Raw genomic sequence first — 27,022 nt, 5'->3', positions numbered from 1 at the left:
TATTGAAGCAGTAGAGGACCGTTTAGTCTTAGTACGGGACTCATCAGCAGTGCGCATCCACAATTCCGCCCTAAAGGATTCGAACCCAAGACTTATCAGTCTCACGCATGAACGCCTAAGCTCTAGACCACTGAACTGATGTTACTGTTCAATTTCAATCAATCCATGATATTGTGCAACTGTCCACCATTGTCTTCAGACAGTAACTGCCTCTACAGACATGGTTTAAACGGACGTCTAGTGCTTTCAGGTCTTTCATGATGGTCTAGCTCTAATCAACTAATGAATTGAACTTTTAAATATTCTGAATAATTTCGATAATGATTTTGTAACTTTTACCAAACTGTAGTCATTAATTTACTTATTTATTTGTGGTTATCAATCTTTACTAATAAAACTACATATTTCACAAGATAATACTCACATTTACTTTCTATAATGTAAACGATAATTTCAATCAGAAGGGGGGTTTGTGGAGATTTTAGTAATTTTATAGAGTTAAGATCATGAGTTAATTGAAGCCAGACCACCATGGAAAACCTGGAAGCACTGGACGGCCGTTTCGTCCTATTGTGGGACTCCTCAGCAGTGCGCATCCACGATCCCGCCTCGCGAGACTCGAACCCAGGACCTACCAGTCTCGCGCCAGAGTACTTAACTGATAGTCCACTGAGCCAGCATCCCATGGTATTGATGTCTAACTTCAACCATTACTATATTATCTAACTTTCAATACTGATCAAATAGTATTAATCGATGTATGATGTAATGGCTAATGGTTCAAAAGAGTAATACTCCATTGTTAATCTAAGGTGGTTGGACACAGTCAGTAGGAAGCTATTTATTTCATGTCACTGAAACTAGTGATTATATTTCAACGTTATCTGTAGAATTCAATTCGATTTAATTGATAGATATTATGAAAAATGGCTAGTATTCAATGCGTTGATATTGAAATCATTTAGATATGTAATTGATTTAGATTTAATAAATCTATTTATGTTACAACCATTATTTCACAATCTATACATGAAATGGTATTCATGTTCGGAGCTTCACTGTATTGTTTGTCGATTACGTGGACTACGAGTGTACGAGTGACATTAGGTTATACAGTAGTATTAACGCAAAAATATGTGTTACTGTCACATAATTATTGATTGAGTATTGGGAAGAGTGTTCAGTTTCTTTCATAGTTGAAATCATGAGTCAATTGAAGCTAGACCATCATGGAAAACCTGGAAACATTGGACAGCTGTTTCGTCCTATTATGGGTCCTTAAGTTCTAGTGAGAAGCAGTGACCAGTGGAGTTCAACCACGTCTGTTGTGAGATAACAGCTCACTGAAGACAATTGGTGAACGGTTACTCAAACTTCGTGGATTGGTTGAAGTTAGACATTAACACCGTTGGATGTCGGCTCAGTGGTCTATCAGTTAAGTGCTCTGGCTCGAGACTGGTAGGTACTGGGTTCGAATTTCGCTCGTGAGGTGGGATCGTGGATGCACACAGCTGAGGAGTCCCATAATAGGATGAAACAGATCTCCAGTGCTTCCAGGTTTTCCATGGTGGTCTAGCTTTAATTGACTCATGATTTCAATTATGAAAAATACTGAAATCTCCACAAAACCCCTTCTGATTAAGTTACTTTTAAACAACATTTTCTATGATTTTTGAATTTGCTCGATAAACCGCTCTTCATCATTATTAGAAAATTGTTTCTTTTTATTGGTAACAGCACAAAAATGTTATTCTACTTATCCATTGCTTTTCTATGATTTTCTTAATGTCTCATGTTGTACTTCACATCACTATTCATTGATAGAAGCCAAAAACTTATGTGTTATATATTATAGGTGGATTGCAGTAACACATGTGCGATAGTATGTAGTTTTTATACAGAATAAACTAACCATACAAGCAGTTTTATTTAACCTTCAGAATAGTTCAGGATATTGCATTTGAACCCTTTCAACGAGGATTTGTGTTCTTGCCTGTGTCTCAGGATAAAAGGCAGATACTATCATTGTTCATCTAACTTTAGTACAACTAACAATCCTGGAAGTTTGAAGGAGCTCACTTCCATTCTCTATCAAATCATAATTCCATCATGGTTGGTTGTTATATTTCCACTGGAGATCATGGGTGGATACTTTGGGAAGCAAAAGAAGCCTCCTTATATTAGCATAAACCGGTGACACTCCATTACTACAAGCACAATAAAGCATAAGCGTTATCCTTGATAGTTATTAGCAAGACCTGATATAAAGAGATGTCTATCACATTCATCGAAAAATATCTTTCCTTTATAAAACTGATGCTAGCATACAGACCTCACGGCCTCAAAACACCAAACTAAACAGGAAATTTAGAAACTAAGACAATTCTGTCATCGGTGCAATCCAAAAAAGTTCAAACTTCCTCTTTGTAGTGTTGTTCAGTTACATATCTCTAATCGTCGATAAAAACACTAAGCATAATCAGACTCCGTATATCCAATTTAGTGCAATTTAAGGCAGGTAGAACTAGATGAACACAAATGAACGCATTTTCTTTGTAATTCCTAATAAGCGCGCAATTGAGTCTGTGCAAATATCATAAAAAGACACCTGACGCCGCGCTTATGCGTCTGTTTCTATTAAAAGTTGCAATCACTCCCCTGAAGAAAAGAACGTTGATGGAAACAAACACACCCATGAAAACAAAAACGACCTAACACACAGTCGATAATTCCGACCAACATAATATGTTTTACCCACACCTATAACCCTTGAACATTCAATTAGGAGTGATCTACGGAGTATAGAAGTACCAATATCGCTGTGGTATTACGTGTATTAATTGTTAGTAAAGGTTGGGAGGCTGAATGAACTGCTACTTAGAGTTATGCATAAAAAATTCAATCCTTGTAAAAATTCTTTCTCTACCTACTTTGACAAATAAATCTTCTTGTACGGAAAGTGGATATGTTTGATCCTCTGGAGCATTTTTCACTCTGGTGCAGATATCAGAGAATATGTGAACAGTCCCATTTACCTTCTTCAAAATTACTTTTGTGCCATTCCACGTTGAAAAATTTACCGACTAAATGACACCCAGCGAATCATATCTGTCAACGACTGACAGGACATAATGGGGCACAGGTCGTTTCGGTTGAAGTGCAGGCTTATGTTTTGCTTTAGTGACGAGGATACTTTGCTAAACACGGCGGTATGGTTTGTTTTAGAACACAGCTACATGCTTTGACAAAGATGGGGTGTCATCGGCAAGTGAGAGGAAACGGATAACTTTGATGCAGAATCATCACCATACAAAATTATATGGAACCTTTTTGCTTAATAAAGTATTCAGAATATCGATCTTCTCAGTTCAGTTTAAACCCATTAAATTTAAACTATCCCGCTCCGTAAGATAACAAACACCATCAAATTTGTGTCCTTTAAACTGAACTTGGAACTGTTTGTTTCTCTGTCTCTAGAGGCATTTCACACGTGTTCGGTTGGTTAAGTGTGTGAACATCCTAGCTGATGTCACGAGTTGTCAAAGATCAATGTAAACCGAATACAAGTAAGAGAAGACATGTTCACTATTTACTAGGGAGTTCAAATACTTCCGTTTACTCACAAAACCAACCTTACAAGTCTCAAACATGCTCTTGATTTGACTCCGTGAAGATTGCTTCTAATATCCGCTATTAGACTTTGACCAGTATTTATTTGATTGCCTGTGATCAATGTAATGTCAGTTTTCGGCTATTTGACCCTTGGGCGGGAATAATTTTATACAACTCTGTCTTTTACTAAGGCAGCATGATGATGGTGGTTTGCCAGCGGGTTGTTGTATGTTGATGTTTGTTGTTTGAAATATCTCGAGGATTCGACTGAACTCAATGACGTCTCGTTTGAGATTCTAAAAAGGATGACACTTGATTGTAACCATATGTAGGGTCGTGTTAGGCTCCTGTTTTTGTCCATATCTGACAACACGTTTGTTTGTAACATTTTTTAAAACAAAAGGACACCAACCCAGTCAAGTCAGAATTCAGGTATGAAAGGATCGGAACATATATTTGAAACGTTTTCTATCTCGTCTTTCCAGAGGATGTGTAGCACTGCTCACCCACTTTTGGTCTGGTGCGGGTGTGCGACAGAGCGTCTTCAGCCAAGGTGTATCCAGTAAAACTAATGATGTCGGCAATAATGTTGAAGATTCACAGAACTATTCATTTTAAGGATTTATTTGCCAATTCACATCTTTAAAAACGTTGAGGGCAAATATTGAGTGATAGGGATTGTTATTCTAAATTTTTAAATAATTAAAAAGATAAGTTCCGAAGACTTCATTGCTGGATTAAATTCACATATTCATTATATTTCCGTTGTTCAATTCTCCGCAAAAGTAAGAAGAACTTAACCGTATTGTGAAATTTTAAGCACTCGAAACAGAATGTCTTCATAACAACGAAACTGGAAATTGAATGTGGTCCCATTCGAACTGGATAGAGTTGATGAAGGAATATTTTGGAAGATATGTGATCTACATAGTTGTCCTGTGATTCAGTCATTAAGATAAGTCCTTAAATATTGTCTATTCGGCAGTTTGCGGAATCGATGCAGTCAAATGTAGTGTGTTGTTTCGAGTGCTAAAAGAAGTGTGTGGAGAATCCGTTAAAACTTCTAGGAAGGTGTCATGGTGTGACTAAAATAAAGGAACTATGAAATGTATCTCTCTTTCTTGTTGGAGGTTACTTTAAGTCGGCGGAATAATGTGCTACTTCCATCATCCATTACCCTACAATCCTCCGGTGATATCACCTAGTCGTCACTGTGTAACAATGTTCATCACTCAATATCGCATTATTGAAAGGTTGTAGCGGCGCTTCTCAAGCGTTACCCACCACTACTGAGTACCAGTTAGGTTACAAATACGATAGGGAATTGAGCAAATTGTTACCGCATGAAATTCATACCGGATCAGCAAATAATACAAACTCAACCAATGTTGAGTACAACGTGGTCGGTTCTCTTTCTCACCTGTGGGAATCGACTACTTTCAGCCGCTGATGGTTCACTGGGGAAAAGGCAAATTAAAGAAATGTGGATACACATTTGTGTCTTCAGACGAGTCTCGTACACTTATAAGTGGCCTTTGTCTGAAAATCCTCCATTTCATTATGATTTTGTTACTTTTTATAGGGATTCCCATACGAACCTACAGTGACGAAAGGTCTAACCTCTTTGGGATGATTTCTGAATTGCGAAATAATATGACTTCATGGAAAAAACATGGCATGAATAATTTCACAAAATCTAAAGGGGTGAATTGGCATCTTAACCTCGTACTATCTGGCCATCGAGGCCAAACCTGGGATTACGTAACATGTTCTTTTTAAAGAGCTCTTCTGACCATTTTCAGCAAACAGGTCTTGGGCGATGATAGTGTAGAGACCGGTTTGTCTCCACGAGAACACGATTGGAATAGAAGAAACAATTATTATTATTGTAACCATTTGTTCCAGCGATTGTTTTACTGTACTTGTTTAACTGTATCAAACTCACTTCTCGTTCCACTCTCCATCTTGTTGGTTTGAACTCTGTTACACTCTGTCCTTTTTGCTTGTATTCGTTGGCACGTCTCGGTACTCTTTCGATACCACGAGATCGCCAATAAATATACTCTATCTGGACCAATCATAGTCTTCTGATTTGCTAGTTATCAAAGGGACCAAGTCGTTTCTGAACGCGTAATCTCATCGTAGTGGGGATCATAGTCCATCAAGACTCGACGCCATCTACAACTGCTGACCCAATTCTACGAACCCAATTCAACTTCATCCAATCTTCCAAACAAGATCAAAGCGGTGAGTCTATTACTTATCTGTCCACATCTGTTGCACCTATTCGTATTGATATTTTTCAATATATAATATTCTGGCAACTTAACATGATGGATAATGATAAAAATAGTATTAATATAAGACTCTGAGGTACAGGCAATAAGCTTTCGACCGGTTCCCTTTATCCCCCCAGAGGTTTGGTTCGCGGCACTGGAGTCTCCATTCGAGATCCGCCACATAGCCAACCAACGCCAAAAATACGGTTATGCTGTGTAATGTTTACCTGGGGATCACTTACCAGCTGCTCGTGAGGTGGTCCTCAATTCAAAAGTACCGAATATTTACGATCGTCTAAAGGAAGCCATCCTTAGACATTTCCTCCCCTCAAGAGAGGACCAATTGTGGGCATTAGTAGCACGTCACCCTATGGGTGATGCTAAGCCGAGCCACCACCTCACGCGCCTGCAATCTCTCGCAGGAAACACGACAGCCGACTCAGAGATAGTCAAAGAACTGTGGCTCGAATCCCTACCAGGAAGTATTCAACCAACACTTACGGCTCTGCTCGAGAACACCCCACTCAACCAGGTGACCCTCATAGCAGACAAAATCCTAGCGTGAATTAGCTCCCGAGACAACTGTACAGTTGCCTCTACTTCACATTCAAACATTGATCTCGATGCTAGGCGACCTAGGGCTCATGGAATTAGGGATAGGTTTATCCATACCCGTCTCAGCTTTCGAGACCAATCAAATGTGCCAGACCCCTACGTCCCCCGACCTAGGTTACGATCTCATAAAGCCGTAACGACTTGCCCTAAGCGGGCATCTTCCAAGGCACGCCAGAAGGCGGTTCTGGAAGCGAGTTCGGGTTGGTGCTGGTCCCACCGTGCCTTAGGAGGAGGTGCCCACCATTGTAGATCTCCTTGCTCATACAAGGTGGAACACCCCAGAGTCAGCGTGTAAATACGGTCGTACTCGCCGGCCTTTCACCTCAGGTTGTTCGTTTATTTTATGTGCATGATTATCGCACTTACGCTAGGTACCTTGTGGATACAGGTGCCCAAGTTTCTGTCGTACCTATCGGTAACAGTAAGTCTCAAGCCACTATGCTTCGACTACGCGCTGCGAATGGCTCGGTCATTCCCACCTATGGTACACGACAACTTACGGTCAACCTGAGCAATCGACGACAGTATCTGTGGACGTTCATCATTGCCGATGTTCCCACAGCTATACTCGGTATCGATTTCCTACAGCATTATGAATTGCTAGTCGATTCACGTAGGCTGCAGCTAATTGATACTTCGTCGAACAGCAACCTTATGGGCTTTAAAGCTAACACAAATGCGTACCGAATCACAGGTGTATTTCATTCGCGTGACGATTTATTCCACGCTTTATTTCAGAAATTCTCCAACCTAACTATACCTCTCGAGGAGACTCCACCGGTGACCAATCTTATGGTACACCACATAGTCACCCGCGGACCACCAGTCACAGCAAGACCTCGCCGACTGGCACCGGACAAATTAGCTTTTGCTAAACGTGAGTTTGACAATTTACTAGCTACTGGTATTATTCCTCCTTCTCACAGTCCTTGGGCCTCACCTCTCCACATGGTGCGAAAAAAGGATGGAGTTAGTTGGAAACCATTTGGAGACTATCGAGCGTTAAACGCAGCTACACGCTTCGAAAGCTACCCCACCCTCACATACATGACATCACGGCATCACTCAAGCTCACGACCATTTTTCCAACATCGATCTGGTACGAGCATATCACCAGATCCCAGTCGCTCTCGAGGATATCGAGAAAACTGCTGTCATGACTCCTTTCGGTCTATTGGAGTTCCTACGAATGCCATTTAGATTACGGAATGCTGCTCAAACTTTCCAAAGTTTTATCGATAGCATTGTACGAGACCTAGATTTTGTTCACGTCTATATTGATGACCTGCTAATCGCATCATCAAACGTAGATGAACATTATCAACACCAAATACTACTGTTCCGGCGCCTTTCGGATAATGGAATAATAGTCGACCCCGACAAGTGTGACCTCGGGAGGAAGGAAATAAAATTCTCAGGTCATGTTATTAAGCATGAGGGTATTCTACCTCGTGAGGATAAAGTACGTACGATAATGGAGTACACTGTACCATCCACACTCGAGGAACTGAAGGCATTTCTCGGTCTGGTCAACTTCTACAGACGCTTCATCTCGCACGCGGCAGAAAAGTTACGACCATTAACCGATTTACTTCGCGGAAATCCACGCAAGTTGGAATGGAATGACGCCGCACGTACTGTGTTTTCAGAGATCCAAACGGCCCTAGCTCAAACCACACTTCTCGCCCGTCCTGACCCATCATCCACGCTTAGTATTAATAATAATAATATATTCTGAAAATAATATTTACAGAATTCACACCAGTTTACAGGCATGATCAGATTGTTATAAAAATCAACATTTAATGTAGAGAGCAAACATGAAATATAAGAAAGTTTTATGTTTGCTGGTTTAGTAATTGATAAATAGTTTATATATGGCAGGCCAATGCAACACCAGGGAACTTGTCATTTTTTTTATTAAGTGGATAGCCTTATGATTGATCAACATTGTTCTGTAAGGTTATTTCTAGTGCCAAAGCGAGTTATTGATAATTATCTACAACTAGAGAAAGTAAGATTAAAGCAAAGAGCACGGAACAACAAAACAATGATAGCAAGTAAGAGGTTAAACACTTAAAGTTCCGATAATCTCACTTGTGGAGTAAGATACACTTGCAGGCGCTAGAGCATTTAATGCATTTTCAGAGGAGCAAAAGGCATTAATTGAGTGAACAAACAATGGGAGAGAGTTTAACATACGGATAGTTTGAGGTAAATTATTCCAGAGCCTAGAAAACTTACAGGCAAAGTAATTCATATAGAGAGAAGATCTAGAATATGTTTGTTTCGCTAAAGACAAGGAGTTACGAATGTCGTAATGTGAGAGGTTGATGCATCGGATTTCGACATAGGGGCCGTTATGCAACAGAATATCTCCGGCAGCTGGCAACCCCTCAAATTTTTCTCACGACGCCTCACACCCACAGAGACGAGGTATAGCACTTTTGGTCTAAAAACTGCTAGCAGCCTACTGCGCCATCAAACATTTCCGGCACGCTGTAGAAGGTCGTAATTTCATCCTCTTCACCGACCATAAGCCCTTAACGTATGCTCTGCATACCAAGTCTGATCGCTACTCACCACGAGAGTGCAGACATTTGGACTATATCTCTCAGTTCACGACAGACCTTCGTCACGTCAAAGGCAAGTCGAACTGTGTTGCTGATGCTCTGTCACATATCCAACTGAATGCAGTTACTTTGCCAGTGCTCAATCTACCTGCTATGGCCGCCGCCCAAGCAAACGATCCTTCATGCACGGAAGCGCAACAGTCTAAGTCGCTTTAGTGACGCGAAGTACCCCAGGCTAATAGCCCAGGTACTATCCCATGAGATATTTCTACGGATCTCCCTCGAACCATCATACCCTCTGCTTACAGTCGTCTCGTCTTCGATACCCTTCATGGTCTATCTTATCCAGGTATCGCAGCCTCACCACGCCTCATCGCTGCACGATACGTCTGGACGTCCATAAATAAAGATGTCCGTATGTGGGTAAAGCAATGCTTACAATGTCACAGGCACAGGCACGTAGCCGCCCCCATTGGCACTTTCGCTACCCCTGATACTCACTTCGATCACATTCATACAGATATCGTAGGACCATTGCCACCGTCGCACGGGTATGATCACATACTCACGTGCATTGATCGTTTCACAAGATGCCACGAAGCTATTCCCATCACGTCTATTACGGCGGAGACAGTTGTTCACTGTTTCGTAGAACGATGAATAGCTCTGTACGGTTGTCCCTCTACTATCACGATTGACCGAGGGCAACAATTTCAGTTCGCATTATTCTCCTCGCCAACACGGCTGCTTGGTACGGAACGCGTACGCACTACCGCCTACCACCCAGCATCAAATGGTTAGTTGAACGGTTTCATCGCCAACTTAAAAGTGCTCTTCGAGCACACGATAACGACAATTGGTACGAAACCTTACCGCTCGTCCTCTTGGGTATCGGAACGAGCTTAAAGGCAGATATTCAATGTTCCGCCGCTGAACTTGTTTACGGCACGACAGTGCGTCTGCCTGGGGAATTTTTCACGCAACGGAGCAGCAATAAGTTCGGCGAATCAGACTATGTCCAGCAACTGTCTGCATTTTTGCGAACACTGCCTCGTATACAACATCAAAAGGTCGCTCTCCCTTGAGAGTTATCTACCTGTTCACATGTTTTCATACTAGTAGGTTAGGCACGCAAACCTTTGAAACAGCCTTACGAAACACCTTTTCGCGTGATTTCCCGTCACGAAAAGACTTTCAAGGTTGATCGACATGGCCGTGTCGAGATAGTCAACATTGATCGTCTCAAGCCAGCACACATGGACGACAGTGCCCTACCCGATAAGCCGAGACTCAATTCTAGACTCATCAAATCTTCCAGCGGGATCTCTGCATCTATTTCGGATCCCACGCTAGACACATCCGAGACCTCATTCTCACGTCCCAACCAACAGCACGTGTCATCTGCACCGTCTACGGACGAGACTTCAGTCCCATGTCCAGATCAGCAGACCACGCCGCCCTTGACTTCGGATGAGATTGCAGGCTTACTAGGTTCGAACGAGACTACCGTCTCACGTTCCGGTCGCCGGGTACGCTTACCCGTACGCTTTCGTAACTAACCTCACAACCAACAACGGATACAGTATATGACCCTATCCCTATATTACAGGCATGCTTCACTTTTTCTTTCTTCTTTTTTTTATTCATCCTGAGCCTACGCCTTTGAGCATCGCCCCATTGGCAATCATTCGGTCCTCAATGTAGCTATTATGGCCGCACCAGGTTTCTTGGCTCAATATGGTTTCGTCCTACGTCTGCAGCGTTTCTGGTCCGGACCCCTACGAGCGCAGTCTTCAGATTCTGGATGCAAACCATTGTGATATTGCACGCTAACACAAGTAACAAATACAGTACATTTCTCCCGGTACCGTTCTACGTAAACGACCTTTGGTGGCAAGTCGAGGATCAACGATCGCTTCCTGTACTGCTAACGTCTTTGTCCTGCAATCGCACGTCTGATGATCAGTCACATGAAGGAAACCGCTGCGTATCGAAAGTGTAAACCCTTTCTAGCGAAGGGCTCCTTTAGTGACCTACTTTTCATGACGAGAACGTGATTGGTGTAATGGAGACAATTATTATTACAACCAATTGTGCCAGTGGTTGCTTTACTGTACTCGTTTCGTTTAACCGTCGTTATCTGGCGCGTAATCTTATTATAGTGGTGATCATAGTCAACCGGGACTCGACGCCATCTACAATCTAATTCCAAGTGTTAACTGGATTTACAGAGAATTCGCCTGACTACCGTTGTTGAATGTTGTAGCCAAATTTCTTTCAAAGTGGCACTATCAACCCTGTACGTTTCAATCAACAGGCTGAAACAACACTGATAATTCTTGCTGAGCTGGAGGAGAGTAATAGGTGGTCTGATAGATGAATAAGGCATATTAAGTAAGATAAATCACCACCATATTACTTCGAGTCAACCCTTCAAAGACTTCATACCAAGAAGCAGTCGCCCAGTTACACCTTCATTTTTTGTCATGGAGAGTTGTTCTCATTTGGAATACTGCGACAGCCGAAGTGACTACTGCCTCTTCAGGTGATAGCTTTAGGGGAGACTCAGCAAACACATACTCATTCATCGACTTCCATCCCCCTCTTCAACCGAGTGTGTCTGATTTTTTCCAAGTCTTCGTGGTTATCATCACATCATATCAGTCGTAAATTACTTTATCGCTTATTATCATACACGTTCCTTCATATTATTTCGATTCCATATGTTTACACATTACCAAATAAGTAAATCAATTCTTTATTCTTAGAGCAGTCGTATTCTCATAGCACTTGAATCATCAGATTGCTACTTTGACGTTGCATCCACCCAACCTGCTGGCTGGTAATATAATAGCTACTGGTATCCAGGATCTCACGGCCCTGAGTCAAGCGCAATCACTCGAACTATAAGATGTACAAGTTCATAAATAACTACCACACTGACTAACGTTAGTGAAGTCAGGTGGCTATGCCGCCATCTATAAGAAAATACTAAATACCTGGAACCATACTGTAACAATAACAAGATCGTGTCAAATGTGTTAAGTATTGGATATTTAATAACTACCTTCAAAGTCATAACAACAGAACGCGGAATTACAAGTTCCGCTGCGTATTTTAGTGTTGAAGTAGTTTCTTACATTTTTAGGAACCTGCTATATATTTCGCCATTTCTTGGACCTTTATTCCGATTTCAATCCACAGACAGGAAAATGTTTGCACCAAAACTAGTCTAAACATTCAATATAAGTCAAGAAACATTTATGAAATCTCGATGAAAGTCAGATATTTGCCAGAAATATACCAAATTGATTGATTAAACAAGTGCTAAGTGTTTTTAAAATGACTTTAAAAACTGCTGCATTTTTGAGCATACCCTGAGAAGCTAGTGTGTTTTTGTTTATTTGTTATGAAAATATTGTTGTTTTTGATCGTTTATCTTGACATAAATATACTCATCCTTGGAATAAGAAGGTAGAACAGCTTGTTCTACTTGTCACCGTTTAACACGGTTATGGCTTTATGACACACGCACAAACGAAATTGGTGTTATTTGAAGTCCTGAGTTAGATAATGCAGAGTTATAAGACATAAGGATTTTTTTCAGAGTTAAAAACTTATGTGATGCTAATTCGTTTGGCATTTGCGTTGTTTACCTGTTTCAAGACTAAGTTTTCATGAAAAATGTATGAGCAACATATACTTCGAAAAATGTGAAAGAACCTAGAAAAGAATTTTGTGGCCTGTAGGTGCTTTATTTTACAAGTACAGCATATCCTGAAAATTTAATCTATCTTCAACCTTTATTCCGAATTCTTTATTCAGACGTGATTGTTGCTGAATATTAAACCTAATAAAAATGGTAAAATAGACAACTTAAATCTGGTAATTTGTGAAGTAACAAAACGTAATTTTTGAGCACTCGCACCGTTAACGTTAAGACGTACTACTGTATAGACTTATAACTGTTGTGTAACCTTGGTCCACCCTACTTTTAAGTTAGCGCACTTGCGTTTTTATTTAGTTCGTTATTTAAAATTAAGTCTTATGTCCTTATGAATACAGACATTAGTCCCTGAGATTCACGTTATGCTTCGGTTAGTTATCCTTTGAAAGACGTCAAATGAATTAATTAAAGCGTTAATCACACGCAAAAGCTTTTTATTGTATAAAGTTCAGCGCAAAACAGGAAAACACAGCAACAACAACAGGATTACGACTTTTAAAACGTTTTGTAGATCATGATTAACCAGAACATTATAACACAGGTTTGGCTACGTTATGTTCTTTATTCATTTTAAAGCATGTTTCTAGATATCCAACTTGATTAACTTCCATTATTCTGAATGTACAATAAATAGCTTCTTACATCATTTCTGATAACTGTGGACTGTCTACCTAATAGTAATTAAATTATTTCCTGAGGTTGAATTTTCGCAAAACTTACATCGCTACAAACCGTATAGGTTGAAATTTAAAGAACAGAAAACACGAATATTCTAGAGTCCGTTTTGACACTTGGAAGGTATTCGTATAAACTTACTGGTTTTATATGGAAAATATTCAGAGGGCGTAACTACAGCTGAGAAAACGAATAGTTTTGTTACAGCTTCAAAAATATTTGAACCCCAACCATAGAAGAACTAGGGTCAAACTTTAGTTTCACAAAATTCACGAGTGTTTCTTATTTTTTTTGAGTAAGATGGAATAAAACTTCATAAACGCAAACACCTTGAACCAAATAACTTTACTGAATTATCAATGTACTGAAACATTGCTGGTAATTAGTACCAATCTCAACCAATCTGAGACTTTGACAATACGCGATCGAGAAGTCAAGTTTGAAGTAGGGGGGATGGACCCGTATTTTTTCATTGTGATAGAACTAAACACATAGAATAAAACATTTATTTGTACAATAATTTCGTTAGTTACACCCCACAGTTAAATATCAGTGAAAGGAAAACGGTACTCAAAGGTTACAAAGTTAATGTAGTTTATTGCAGCTAGGTAACAGAATGCGATACTAACTTCTTAAGAATGGCTTGTGAAAGTGGTTTTCAATATGGAAAACTACCCATAAATAAAGTATTAGACAGACATTTCTTCTTATTTTGGCCGGCCGATAAAAGTGTACGTTAATTATTTTGTCACGACTTTACTTACTTACGCCTGTTGCCCCTCGTCGAGGAGCATAGGCCGCTCACCAGCATTCTCCATCCAACTCTGTCCTGGGCCTTTCTTTTCAGTTCTTTCCAGTTGTTATTCATCCTTTTCATATCTGCTTCTATTTCCCAGCGTAATGTGTTCTTTGGCCTTCCTCTTTCCGCCTCCTTTCCGGATTCCAAGTTAGGGATTGCCTTGTAATGCACATTGGTGATTTCCTTAATGTATGTCCGATCCACTTCCAACGTCATTTTCTAATTTCCTCTTCAGCTGGAAGCTGGTTTGTCCTCTCACATAAAACGCTGTTGCTGATAGTGTCCGGCCAATGGATGTTGAGTATTTATGACGGTTAGTTAACAACCCAGTTACGCAATTGAGAATCATGGTTCTAAAGAGTTGAGCACAGTCTTTTGATGAAAAAAGCACCTGTCTGGTTTTGTCTAGTTTTAAATGATTTTATATTTGAGGTCACCGTGATGTCTATAGAAGAAATTCTAATGAAAGAAAGCACTTTTTGATCGATTTTGTCCCTCATATATTATGTTGTGATGGACTAAAACCACCCAGCTGTCCTGGCAAAGTTGAATTACAAAGCTACGGTCTACTTATACGATACCAAGTAATATGATCAGTAATCCACCACTTGATTGATAATTTGTAATCCAGAAAATTTGTTCAAAAGTGACATTGTTTTAGTAAATATGATGTCCTTTATTCAGCAACTCAATCTAGAGTCTTACTGTAGAAAAAGTTAGGTTGAAACTGGCATACGACGAAAATGAGCGGTTATTACGAGATGATAGTCCTAGTTTTGATGTTTAAACTAAGTTTTAGTTAGGCTAATCGAGTTGGGATCCATTTAGTTTCACCCAAACTAGTGACTTTTGTTAATATATGATAATATTTTCAAATCGTTTCCTTATATTGTCGTACGAATTTTAATGCTTCATTTTAAGGCCAATTTATTTCTCTAGTCACAAAGTAACAGAATACTTATTTACAAATGTTAACCTTGTTTTCAGTTATTTTTGACTGGCAGAATGTAAATCAAGTCATTTAACTGAAGAATTTTAGAGAAAACATTAAATTATAAATGATTAGTATAAAACTCCCTCAACACATTCTTAATTTAGTTTGATTCTTCTGTTTTGTACTGGCAGCAACTTCTCAATATAACTTTAATATATTATGCGTTTCCATCTATTTATAGCTTATCTTTGACAAAAAGCGTATCATATGCATGTGATGTTTTGTTAGAACGTTTTTGACAAAGCTCAGTTTATTGTGTGAATGGCCGTTTACGTCGATCGCAATATATTCCATATTGGCAATAGCTCATTTAAAAGTGATGTATTTCATAAAATTCCAACGGAAAGCCTCAATTATCATCTAAAAGATCATAATAACAATCACTTCCAAGACAATGAGAATACTGGTGTTGATGATAACTTTACAACAAGAGGTGAAAATTATTACAGAGAAGTGAAAGACTGGTTAAATGGAGATTTGTTTCAAGGTGGCGTTTTTGATGGAAAGCGTAATGCATGGGGTTGTTATCAATGGGACAATGGTGAAGTAAGTTCCTCTCTTAGCCACCTCTCATAATCATTCCTTGTGAGATGAGACAAAGCATAGTAAGAGTGATTAGGATCATCAATTAGAGAATTTAGTCAAAATTCTTGTAAACAATTACCACTCACTAGGAAATGTTTCTATCGATTGTCACTCCATGAAGGTTTGTTATAAAACTATTCTATCAAATACCGTTTCAACCAGTGTACAATTTTGTTAAGTTCCTTACAGAATCTTGAAGTAAAGTTAAAGAGTTTAGGCAGTTGTTGAATTATCTCAAGAAAACTCCCATTTCAGTAAAAAGAGTTGTCAGTCGTTTAATTTCTCGGTAATTACTTTTAAGATTTTTAGTAATTTATAAAATGAAAGGAAACTGATGTTAGGAATAGTCTTTGGCCAAATATAGTCGTTTGGCAATCTAAATATGCACTTTACACATTGAAACAACTAACAAGCTTTAAAAACGTAAATGAAGAATAACTGGAGGGGCATAAAAACTGTAAAAAAAAGTACTGAATTAAACATCTGTGCAACTGAGACTAACTAGTTTCGATTAATTTATAAGACCAATTCACTTTGCTAAATTTCTAAAGACAGAAATACATACAATGTCTCTTTATCATCTGCGCCGTTATTGAGACCAATGAGGCAGTGCAATGCTTTTGATAGTCTGGCATACATGACTTGCGTTTCGTAGGCTGCGTTTCGTAGGCTGATCAGCTTGTTCTTCCATTCTTTTTTGATAAATAAAACCTTCAAAACGTTCAACTCAGAAGAATACTTCTAAGTAGAACAGATATATTATCGCACTACCAGGCTTTGGATTCTGTCACTGTTCATGCCTGATGAGACTCAGCTATTTGTTTACTTTTATTTGATCCCAAAAGTGGTTTGTAGAAGATTAGTTCACAAGAAGTTTGCATAAAAATATCTTTACCTCCAAGATTGTATCTAATTTTGGATGAATATGAATAGATTAGATTTTCAGAACAATCAGTCTCACAGAAGTTTCAGCTGAGAGTTTTCGGTCATATGATATAACTACTAAGTACTAATTTGTATTCAGTAATTTCAAAAGAACTTGTGGATGAAATATTGACTTCCTACCAAATAATGTAATAAGAGACGTAGGCTGTAAGAATCACTTTTGTCGAGGAAATCGAGGTAAAAGTGAAAACATAATCGATACATTATATGTGAAAAATTATATTTGAAATAGTCTCAGCAATTGAAATTTAAATAATGCCAACGTTTCATCCAGCTAGCTTGTCTGAACTATGACAGTTTGGACGATGCTGGCGGAAAGACGACATGGAAGGCAGTCACAGAGCGGTTGACCGCGGAGTTCGATAGCCCAGTGGACAGAGAAGAAGCACTGCAGAGGTTCCGAGTGGCGAAGTCGCCAATCGATGGTGACCCACTTCTGAACCGTCTGTAAACATAATCTTTCCCTAGTTATAGAGTAAATATAATTACTATAGTATCCGAAATACTATCAGTTAATATCTTTTCTGTAAAGTCTGAAAGTATATTTTCTTTTACTTCTTTTCACATCTCAATAAGAAAAACTAAAGGAAATTCAGTTATATGACTCAGAGCATATTTTTGAAGTTCCATGTTATGGTTACTGTTTCTGATAAATGTGTAATTGAGGTGACCCTTTTCCGATCATTTTGTCATAAAACTGGATCAATATATGATGTTACATTTAAAAAAAATTCCACCTGTAGCTCCTCCGGCGGTTACTGCCGGTCCCAAGCCCGGGTAAAGGAGGAGGGTTGGGCATGGGGTTAGCGACTCCATCCCGTAGAAAACCAACTCGCTAAAAAGATGCTAACCAAAAAAAATATTCAAACCATTTAAACTCTGCTCTGGGAGTAGAAGGAATAATTATGACGTCTCATGATGAAAGCATCGTTGATGAACACGGTGGATCAGATGCAGATGTGAGGGCGAGGATCGGCAAAGCAAGAGCAGCATATCTGCAACTGAAGAACATCTGGAACTCAAAACAATTGTCAACCATTACCAAAATCAGAATTTTCAATACAAATGTCAAGACAGTTCTACTGTATGGAGCGGAGACATGGAGAACTACGAAAGCCATTATCCAGGAGATACAAGTGTTTATCAACAACTGTCTACGCAAGATACTTCAGATCCATTGGCCACACACTATCAGCAACAACCTACTGTTTGAGAGAACAAACCAGATATCAGTACAGGAAGAAATCAGGGAGAAGCGCTGGAAATGGATAAGAAACACATTGAGGAAATCACTCAAGACAATCCCTCACATGGAATGCTGAAGGTCAAAGGAGAATAGGAAGACCAAAGAACACATTACGCCGAGAAATAGAGACAGATATGAGAAGAATGAACAAGAACTGGATAGAACTAGAAAGGAAGGCCCATGACAGAGTGGGTTGGAGAAAGCCGGTCGGCTGCCTATGCTCCATTGGGAGTGACAGGCGTAATTAAGTAAGTAAGTAACATTTTAAAAAAGTATTGAGTAACCGCATGAAAATCTTTAAATGTGCTTTGATAACTGCTTAAAATTTGTGAACCTAGATAAAGTAACCTTCATTGAAAAAAACCAACCAGAATGCTTAGTGAATTTGGTCAGATAACCATTACTTTGGAACTTATCAGTAGTGTATGACTACAACCTCTCCGAAGAACAAACTGAGAGATATTAGGAATTGTGGCAAGCTAGATGAAACAGTTTTCCAATTATCTTTGACTCCCAGTGATTGAACAACCATAACTAGTTTATGACGTGAAACATTTCAAAATCAAACAGATATTGAATGTTTAACTGGGATACAAAAGCACAGTTCTTAGAAGGAAATTGTTGATTACCGTTATGAAGACAACAAATGTCTTTCAAACTAGTGAATTGTGAGATGAGTTGTTCAGTATATCTAAGCTTTCTTAACTAGTTTTTTTATTAGCAGTTAGCAAATTACTTCAGGATAATGAAAGCAAAGACTAAACAACGGTCTGGTTGAGGAGAAAGTTATGGACCACCAGGGTATTCATGTCAGTGAATTTGTGGAGCTAAAGTAGCCCTTGCGTGTGTCTAACCCTATTTGAGTCGTGGACACCCATAACTATGGAGTCACATACTAGAATCAATCAACTGTTCAACACTTTATAAGTCTTATCGACTTTCTAACTAAAAGTCAGTCCGTGATTTAAACGACAGTAAATTAGTAAAATGTACTTCACGTCAATTAGGTAACAGTATTATAAACAATACATGAATACATTTTTACCTTTTCAGAAATATTTTGGAACATTTTTCAATGATAAAAAACATGGTTATGGTTATTATGTATGGCCTAATGGATCAAATTATTTGGGTACATTTTATCTTGATAAAAGATCAGGTTATGGAATAATGAGATATTCGAATCATTCAATATATGAGGTCAGTGATATTTCTGTAGCTAATTCATATTATTTAAGTATATAAGATGACTTTCTTTTTTTTCAGAAGGGGTTTTTGTGGATATTTCAATATTTTCATAGTTGAAATCATTAGTCTACTGAAGCTAGACCATCATCGGAAAACTGGAAGCAATGGACAGCCAACTTGTCCTATTATGGGACTCCTCAGTAGTGCGCATCCACGATCCCGCACCCGCGAGATTCGGACCCAGGACCTACCAGCTTCGCGCCAGAGCACTTAACCGATAGACCACTGAGCCGGCCGGCATCCAACGGTGTTAATGTCTAACTTCAACTGATCCATGAAGTTTGAGCAACCGTTCACCAATTGTCTTCAGTGAGTTGATATCTCTACAACAGACTTGGTTGAACTCCACTAGTTACTGCTTCTCACTAGAACTCAAGGAAACATTCCTTACAGTCAGTCACTAGTGAGCATATGATGGATGCGCACTGCTGAGGAGTCCCACAATAGAACGAAACGGCCATCCAGTGCTTCCAGGTTTTCCATGATGGTCTAGCTTCAATTGACTCATGATTTCTTTTTTTTTTTATTTAATTTTGAGTGTATCTGGAGTTATAATCTATTGGTGACTGATAAAATTCAAGTTTACCTGGAATACGATCAGGCATCATAGTAGATAATAATAAAGGATCATCATCATTTGTTGCTAATTTGATGAGATTGGTTAAAATAAATGTCTAAATATTAACTTTGTACACTAAAAGTAAAGCATTTTCAATGAAACATAAAGGTTTAATAAAGAGTTTGAGTCTTGATTATGAATGAATAAAAAGTTCCGTACTCGGAGATAGACTGACAATAGTCAAATTATCAATGACTTGGTGCTTATGTTATTTTGATAGAATTTTGTAGTTCTAAAATGTTTATACTTACAACCCTACAACCACAGTATCTTCAACCCTTTTCAATCAATAATTTGAAATGTATTGATGTGCATACTCACAAATCCATTACGAAAATAGACAAAATTTTCACACTATTGATTTATTTAATAATCCCGTTTATTGTGGAGCGCTTTAACTTTATTCGCCAAAGATTATTTTCAAAATATACTTACTTACTTAGTTATGCCTGTGACCCCGCATGAAACATAGGTCGCCGACCAGCATACTCCAACCCACTCTGTCATGGGCCTTCCTTTCTAGTTCTATCCAATTATTGTTCATGGATGTTTCCATTTCTTAGTGTAATGCGTTACCTGGTACTCCACTTCTCCTTTGACCTTCAGGATTCCATGTGAGGGATTGTCTTGAGTGATTTCCTCAATGTGTTTCTTATCCATTTCCAGCGCTTCTCCCTGATTTCTTCCTCTACTGATATCTGGTTTGTTCTCTCAAACAGTAGGTTGTTGCTGATAGTGTGTGGCCAATGGATCTGAAGTATCTTGCGTAGACAGTTGTTGATAAACACTTGTATCTTCTGGATAATAGCTTTCTTAGTTCTCCATGTCTCCGCTCCATACAGTAGAACTGTCTTGACATTTGTATTGAAAATTCTGATTTTGGTAATGGTTGACAATTGTTTTGAATTCCAGATGTTCTTCAATTGTAAATATGCTTGTTACGTCCTTGAATCTTTCTACCCACTTTAGTGCCGAGTATGACTTGTCTAATGTAGATTAAGACCTTGACCCGATAGGCTGACTGGCTTAACCTTGAAGCTAGTATGCGTGAGGTCGAAGTGGAGGTAGAGAGACGAAAACTAATCTGTCCCTGATTGGCTGGCAAGCACGCGAGAGAAAGAGAGAAGACAAAGACAGCTGCAACACTAATCACTTTATTCCAACCCCGATCTAGCACTCGAATTCCCAATTCAGATTAGGGTGAAAAGTTACATGAATAAGTAGATGAATAACCTGACCACAACGTACAATAATAATGAAAATATAATTGTGTCCAAAACTGGGGGATTGTAGTAGAAAATAGAGTACAAAAGGTTACGTCTAAATTACAATAGCTGTAGAACAGAAAATGCTATGGCAGTGAATTATGCATCAAACGAAAGCTTATGATCTGTAGAATAGGCTAGGGGCAAAAGTAAATGTTACAGTTTTACAAGCTTTGAATTAAATGAATTAACGTCCCGAAAAATAGCTTCCGTAATTTGTTAATGCTTCTTGTTTCGCGGTTCACATCAATGCTGTTCTTGCTTTACCGATCCGCACCTTCAAATCTGCATCAGATCCACTGTGTTCAGGTTACTGGTATTCGACCATAGATGTCAACGAAGAACTGCTCTTGTTTCTTAGCATCACAGAGTAAGCAATTTCTGGGTTAGGAATAGAGTATTAGGTAAGGATGTCAAATCGATTGATGTAGTAGTAAATCTTCATCAACTGAGATGGTTGAAACATGTGTTATGTGTTCCCAACCACCGCCTACCTCTACGGACAATGTATTCTGGTGTAACAGTAGACTGGAAGAAAGCCAGGAGTACCCGGACAAAAGCATGGTACTAGTCTATGAAGCCTATGAACTGAGCCATGTTAATAGGTATAGACTACGTGTTTGTGGTCCGTATGATCATCGTAACTAATGACTACACACTTAGAATGAAATGACCCACAATTGTTTGCAGTGGCACTGGTGCATCCATTCTTTGCATTCTCTCAGGTTCTAAGTTTTTGAATTCTTCATGATTTTTCTCACTTCGATAATTTATATGTTTTTTCCGAATCGTATCTCCGTTTCCTAATCCTTCCCAATACCACTAATACTGTTACTATCTCTGATACTCTAGGATTAAATATTAAGAACTTCACCTCACTATACTAATGGAGTACGGTAGCCCGAACTGATGTACATACATACACGGTTCCAATTCGAGACGGACTGGCTAATTGACTTATTTACTAATGTATATATTTATATTCAGATTATTGTTTCATTAAACCTCATAACTTCTTTTTAATTCTGTTATATCGTGTGAGTGCGTACGTGCCCTGTTTGATATATGAAGTTATATGACCGTCAATTAGAGAGCACTGGATTTATTGATCGCCAAATGATACACAAAACTGTATGAGCAGTTTTGAGTACTTATTAGTCCTGCTATCTGCCTAGCTCAGCCAGTTAAGTCCAGAACACCAATAACAGCCTCTGCAATATGGATCATTATTCTCAAACATACTGGGTTTATATACCAACCAGATAGACCACAGCGTACCGTAGAATAGAAAATAACATTTGTACAACATTTAGCCATATGTGGCTGTGAATGTGGGAGGCAGTAATTAATAGATTGGGTATAACTCAAGAATGGTAAATAGTACAGTAGTAGTTTATGGGTCAAAATAAAGCTTATAATAAGAGAAACACGAATATGAATAGTTAAGCTACTTAACAATTATACAATAGGAAATATACGTATCACATTATTCCATAATTAGTCCTCAAAGTTACCGTTCATAATTCTCCACGGGATACAACAACTTCTTGTTCAAATACTAAATGGTGCATCCACTCTTTGTGTTCTGTCAAATTATAATCTTCTGAATTCTTCATGTCCTTATCCTTTTTCTCTTTTCAAATTTATTTCACTGTATTATATTCCTTGAATAACATCTTCAAACCCTAATCTTTCACATTAATGCTTATACTCTTACTATTTCTACCATTATGGGATTTGAATCGACAACTGCATCTCTGTGTTAATATGGTATGGCAACTCGAACTGATGTACGTACGTACGTACGTACGAAGTTCTACGTTGTGACTGACTGACTAAATGGTAAATTGAATGCTCATTATATTTGTTTTTTCTTTCATAGGGATTCTTTTTAGATGATCAACGTTATGGTCCTGGTATATTCATCAATAATTCCCCAACTTCTAATGAAATTGATGTTGGTTATTGGAAAAATGATCGTTTAATACGTTTAAAAAAACCGGCAATAAATCAAAGCGGATATGATGAATTTCATTTTATAAAACAATTTCCTCAATATAATTTTTATAAATTAGTTAATTTAGAATTAATGTTTAAACATTATCAATATCAGAAATCAATAAAACAAGATCATAATAATCAATTATTGATTAATGAACAAATTTATCATTATGATCAATATGATCATCAGTATGAATCTGTAACAAATTTAAATAATATACCAATCAATTCAACAAGTTTATTCATTCAAATTATACAAAATGTAAGTGAATATTGATGATCAGATTGTGGTAATTGATGAGTCGGTTAAAACTTGATAACCATGAGACTCCTCAGCAGTATGCATCCACGATCTTAGATATTGGATATCGAATCCAGGATCTTCAGTGTTGCGCGTGAACACTTAGACCACTAAATCAGCATCCAATGGTGTTAATGTCTAACTTCAAACAATCCATGAAGATCCTGGGTTCTAATACTATATGCAAGATCATGAATACGCACTACTGAGGAGTCTCATACTAAAATGAAACGATCTTTCAATGCTTCCAGATTTTCAATGGTGGTCCAGCTTTAATTGACGCATATTTGTTTGTTTCGTTGAAATACCCACAGATATCCGATTTTAAAAGTAAATTCGGCGAGACTATAATTTATGGACGACCTTTGAGCGAATCACAAGTGACCTTGAGACATGTTAGCCAATCAGTAAACAGTCAGTATAGAGTAAAAACATATTATACAAAACCATAGAATTAAAGTGGATATGCCTCTTTTATATGGTCCAAAAACTTGTCAGGGTTACAAAGAGGTTCAAAGGTTCAAAAGTCGTAATGCATAAGGTAGAGGAACTCATCCATATGGTTCTATAATACTCAGTCTTTGGAGCCATGATAAGGTCACAAAACCCTTTCGGCCTCCACCACATAGCTTCAATATTGTTTGTGTGTGCTCCGGTTGTGTAAGCTTATCATTTTTATTAAAGATATGCCCTCATAACACACATACCACTTAACGGCCGAAACTTCAGTCACATCTGTGATTTTTGCAGCCAATGTTACGGGTGCTTTTATTATACAGTTGACGACAATTATTATAATATGCCTTGTTCTCAATTTGGATCGAGCGATAAAGGTTCCTATTCTAGCGAACGTCTTCCTTCAACATATATTACGTCGAAGGATAACATCATGGCAGTCTGCACAACGTCAACAAGTCACTTAATTACCACAATTACAAATAAAGGAACTTCTTAGTAGTCTCATTTGTTATAGCCGCTTAATTGTCAAGTCTTCTCTAAAATTCTCTGTAAACCGATCTTACATGAGCATCAGATACTGAAATTGGCGCCGCGATCTTGAAATCTCTCAAGCGCTTCTGATTGGCTCGTCCACAAATTATAGTCTCGCCGAAAATTCAACGTAACTAGTAGACACTAGTATAGTACTATAAACTATTTAACATTATACAGTGACTTTGTTGAGAAATATATTAAGAATTAGAGATAAACCGGTACTGACAAAATTAATGTTCTATATCATTATTCAACGTTGCAAGTAGACACTCATTTGTTTACGCTGGAATTTGAGCAAAAAGATCTAGGTAAAGTGATATAGTTGCGAAAATGTATGTAGGAACATATTAAATGAAACAGAAGGAGACCGAAAATAATCGTTTTCTAATATCACAAGGGGGTTTTGTGGAAATTTTAGTAATTTTATATAGTTGAAAGCATGAGTCAATTGAAGCTAGACTACCATAAAAAACCTGGAGGCAATGGACGGCCGCTTCGTCCTATTATGGGACTCCTCAGAAGTGCGCATCCACGATCGCACCTCGCAGGATTCGAACGCAGGACCTACCAGTCTCGCGCCAGATAGACCGATAGACCACTGAGCCGGCATTCAACAGTGTTAATGTCTAACTTCAACCAACCTACGAAATTGCGCAACCAACTTTCATTCTACTGAGGTAGGTACCTGTCTCTACCGCTAGGTGGGATCATGGTTGCGCACTGCTGAGGAGTCCCACGATAGGACGAAACGGCCGTCCAGTGCCTCCAGGTTTTCCATGGTGGTCTAGCTTCAACTGACTCATGATCTTAACTATATAACATCATCTAATAATCAGAAGCCAGAATGTAATTTAGACTATTGGATGACCGCATTCACTACAAAGTGACTGATCTTAAATTTTCTTTTCTAGTTTTTCATTACAGATCACTATTATCTTACGGACCACAATTAAATTTTTTATACCATCTCATGGATTGATAAATATCTGTCCCTATCCTTTATGTAATATACTTTTATTCTAGTCACCAACATAAATTAGAGTAGACGATCACTTAACACAGATAACAAATGTACAAACCATCTCTGTCGTTGAACGTCTTATTATTAATTGTTTGGCTACTTATTTATAGTATTCTATGCTCAACATTAGTGTTGCTCAATTAACAGTCTTGTCGTACTCTGGCGATACATTACAGAAACTACTATTAGATTCTTGTAACCTATCTATGTCCCAAAATGTCAGAGTAATGAATAGAGGACTATTATTCAGAATACTCGCTTCTTGAAAGGCACCTGTGCTACTGGCGATATGAGTCAAGCAAAATGCTTTCATATCTGACAAGATAACGTCATTAATTAGCTCACAAGTATTGATAAAACTCGCATAGTAATTAACTTCCAGTTTTGAAAAAAAGCTGAAAATATAAAATACAATTAGAGTTTCAGTGTACGTCCTAATTCATTGTTTCTGTTGAACTCTACTCAATAACTAGTTTGCAAACCATCTCAATATACCATCAAGCTATTTCATTATTATTAGTTGAATAATTTTGTTAACTGCGAACAATTTTGTCAATATCAGTGTGAGGTTGTGGAGATTATTATGATTTTGATTGAGATTATGAACTGATTGATGTTAGACCACCATTGAAAACCTGAAAGCATTGGATGGCCATTTTGTCGTATTGTGAAAGATGACGATCTCAATCAAAAACTTAATAATCTCTACAACTTCATACTAATAATTACTATGTGCTCATTAGTGAATTTCTTCGTAAGGTGATTCTCAGAGTTCCGGTGAGAAGGCGTGATCAGTGGAGCTAATTCAAGTCAGGTAGAGACATGTATCTACCTCAGTACAATGGAAGATTCCCGCGCGATTGCGTGGATCAATTGAATTTAGACATTAACACCGTTGGATACTGGCTCAGTTTTCTATACAATAAGGCCGTAGGTTCGAATCCCGCGAGTGGGATCGTGGCTGCGCACTGTTGAGAACTCCCATAATAGGACAGAACTGCCATCCAATGCTTTAAGGTTTCCAATGGTGGTCTAACATCAATCGGTTCATGATCTCAATCCATACAATTTGTTAATAGTTTTTAATTTTCTCCAAATTTATATTTTGCTCTCATTTTTTTTTTACATATTATAGATATTAAAACAAAGTAATTTACCTAAATCATTTCAAGTATGGAATATGAAGAGTCCATTATTTGAAAAATTTATTGCAGATCAAAGTTTTAATTATCTACTTCATTGTATGCCAACAACTAAACAATCATCATTCTTAAACTATAACAATATACAACAGATATCAGAAATGATGGAATCTATTCAAAATGGTTATTCAAATATGTCCAATTTAAAAAATGATGAATTTGAACAACAACAACAAGAAAAACAATTTGAAACTTCTTCTAAACAAGATTCTCTATTTGAGTAAGTGATTTCCAGTCACAATACCCATCATTTAATTGAAATATCGACATTTTTGAAGATTTCTAACAGATATATACAGTTCTATGATCAGTATATCCAGTC

At 38.1% G+C, this 27,022-nt stretch overlaps 1 protein-coding gene across 1 annotated transcript in view; it reads left to right on the top strand.

The window, feature by feature from the left end:
• Positions 1–15,535: 15,535 nt before the first annotated feature.
• Positions 15,536–27,022, top strand: part of Smp_160490 (hypothetical protein) — a gene marked incomplete at both ends in the record, with an annotated part of 51,102 nt that continues 39,615 nt past the window's right edge. Inside the window, 5 exons of the mRNA XM_018792894.1 lie at positions 15,536–15,820; positions 19,104–19,250; positions 23,065–23,139; positions 23,296–23,445; positions 26,634–26,920. Coding sequence (XP_018647461.1) covers positions 15,536–15,820; positions 19,104–19,250; positions 23,065–23,139; positions 23,296–23,445; positions 26,634–26,920 — 944 coding nt within the window. The remainder of the gene's footprint in view (positions 15,821–19,103; positions 19,251–23,064; positions 23,140–23,295; positions 23,446–26,633; positions 26,921–27,022) is intronic.

Source organism: Schistosoma mansoni, chromosome 1 (genome assembly GCF_000237925.1).
Source record: "Schistosoma mansoni strain Puerto Rico chromosome 1, complete genome".
NCBI lineage: Eukaryota > Metazoa > Platyhelminthes > Trematoda > Strigeidida > Schistosomatidae > Schistosoma > Schistosoma mansoni.
This window is presented reverse-complemented; position numbering and strand designations above follow the sequence as displayed.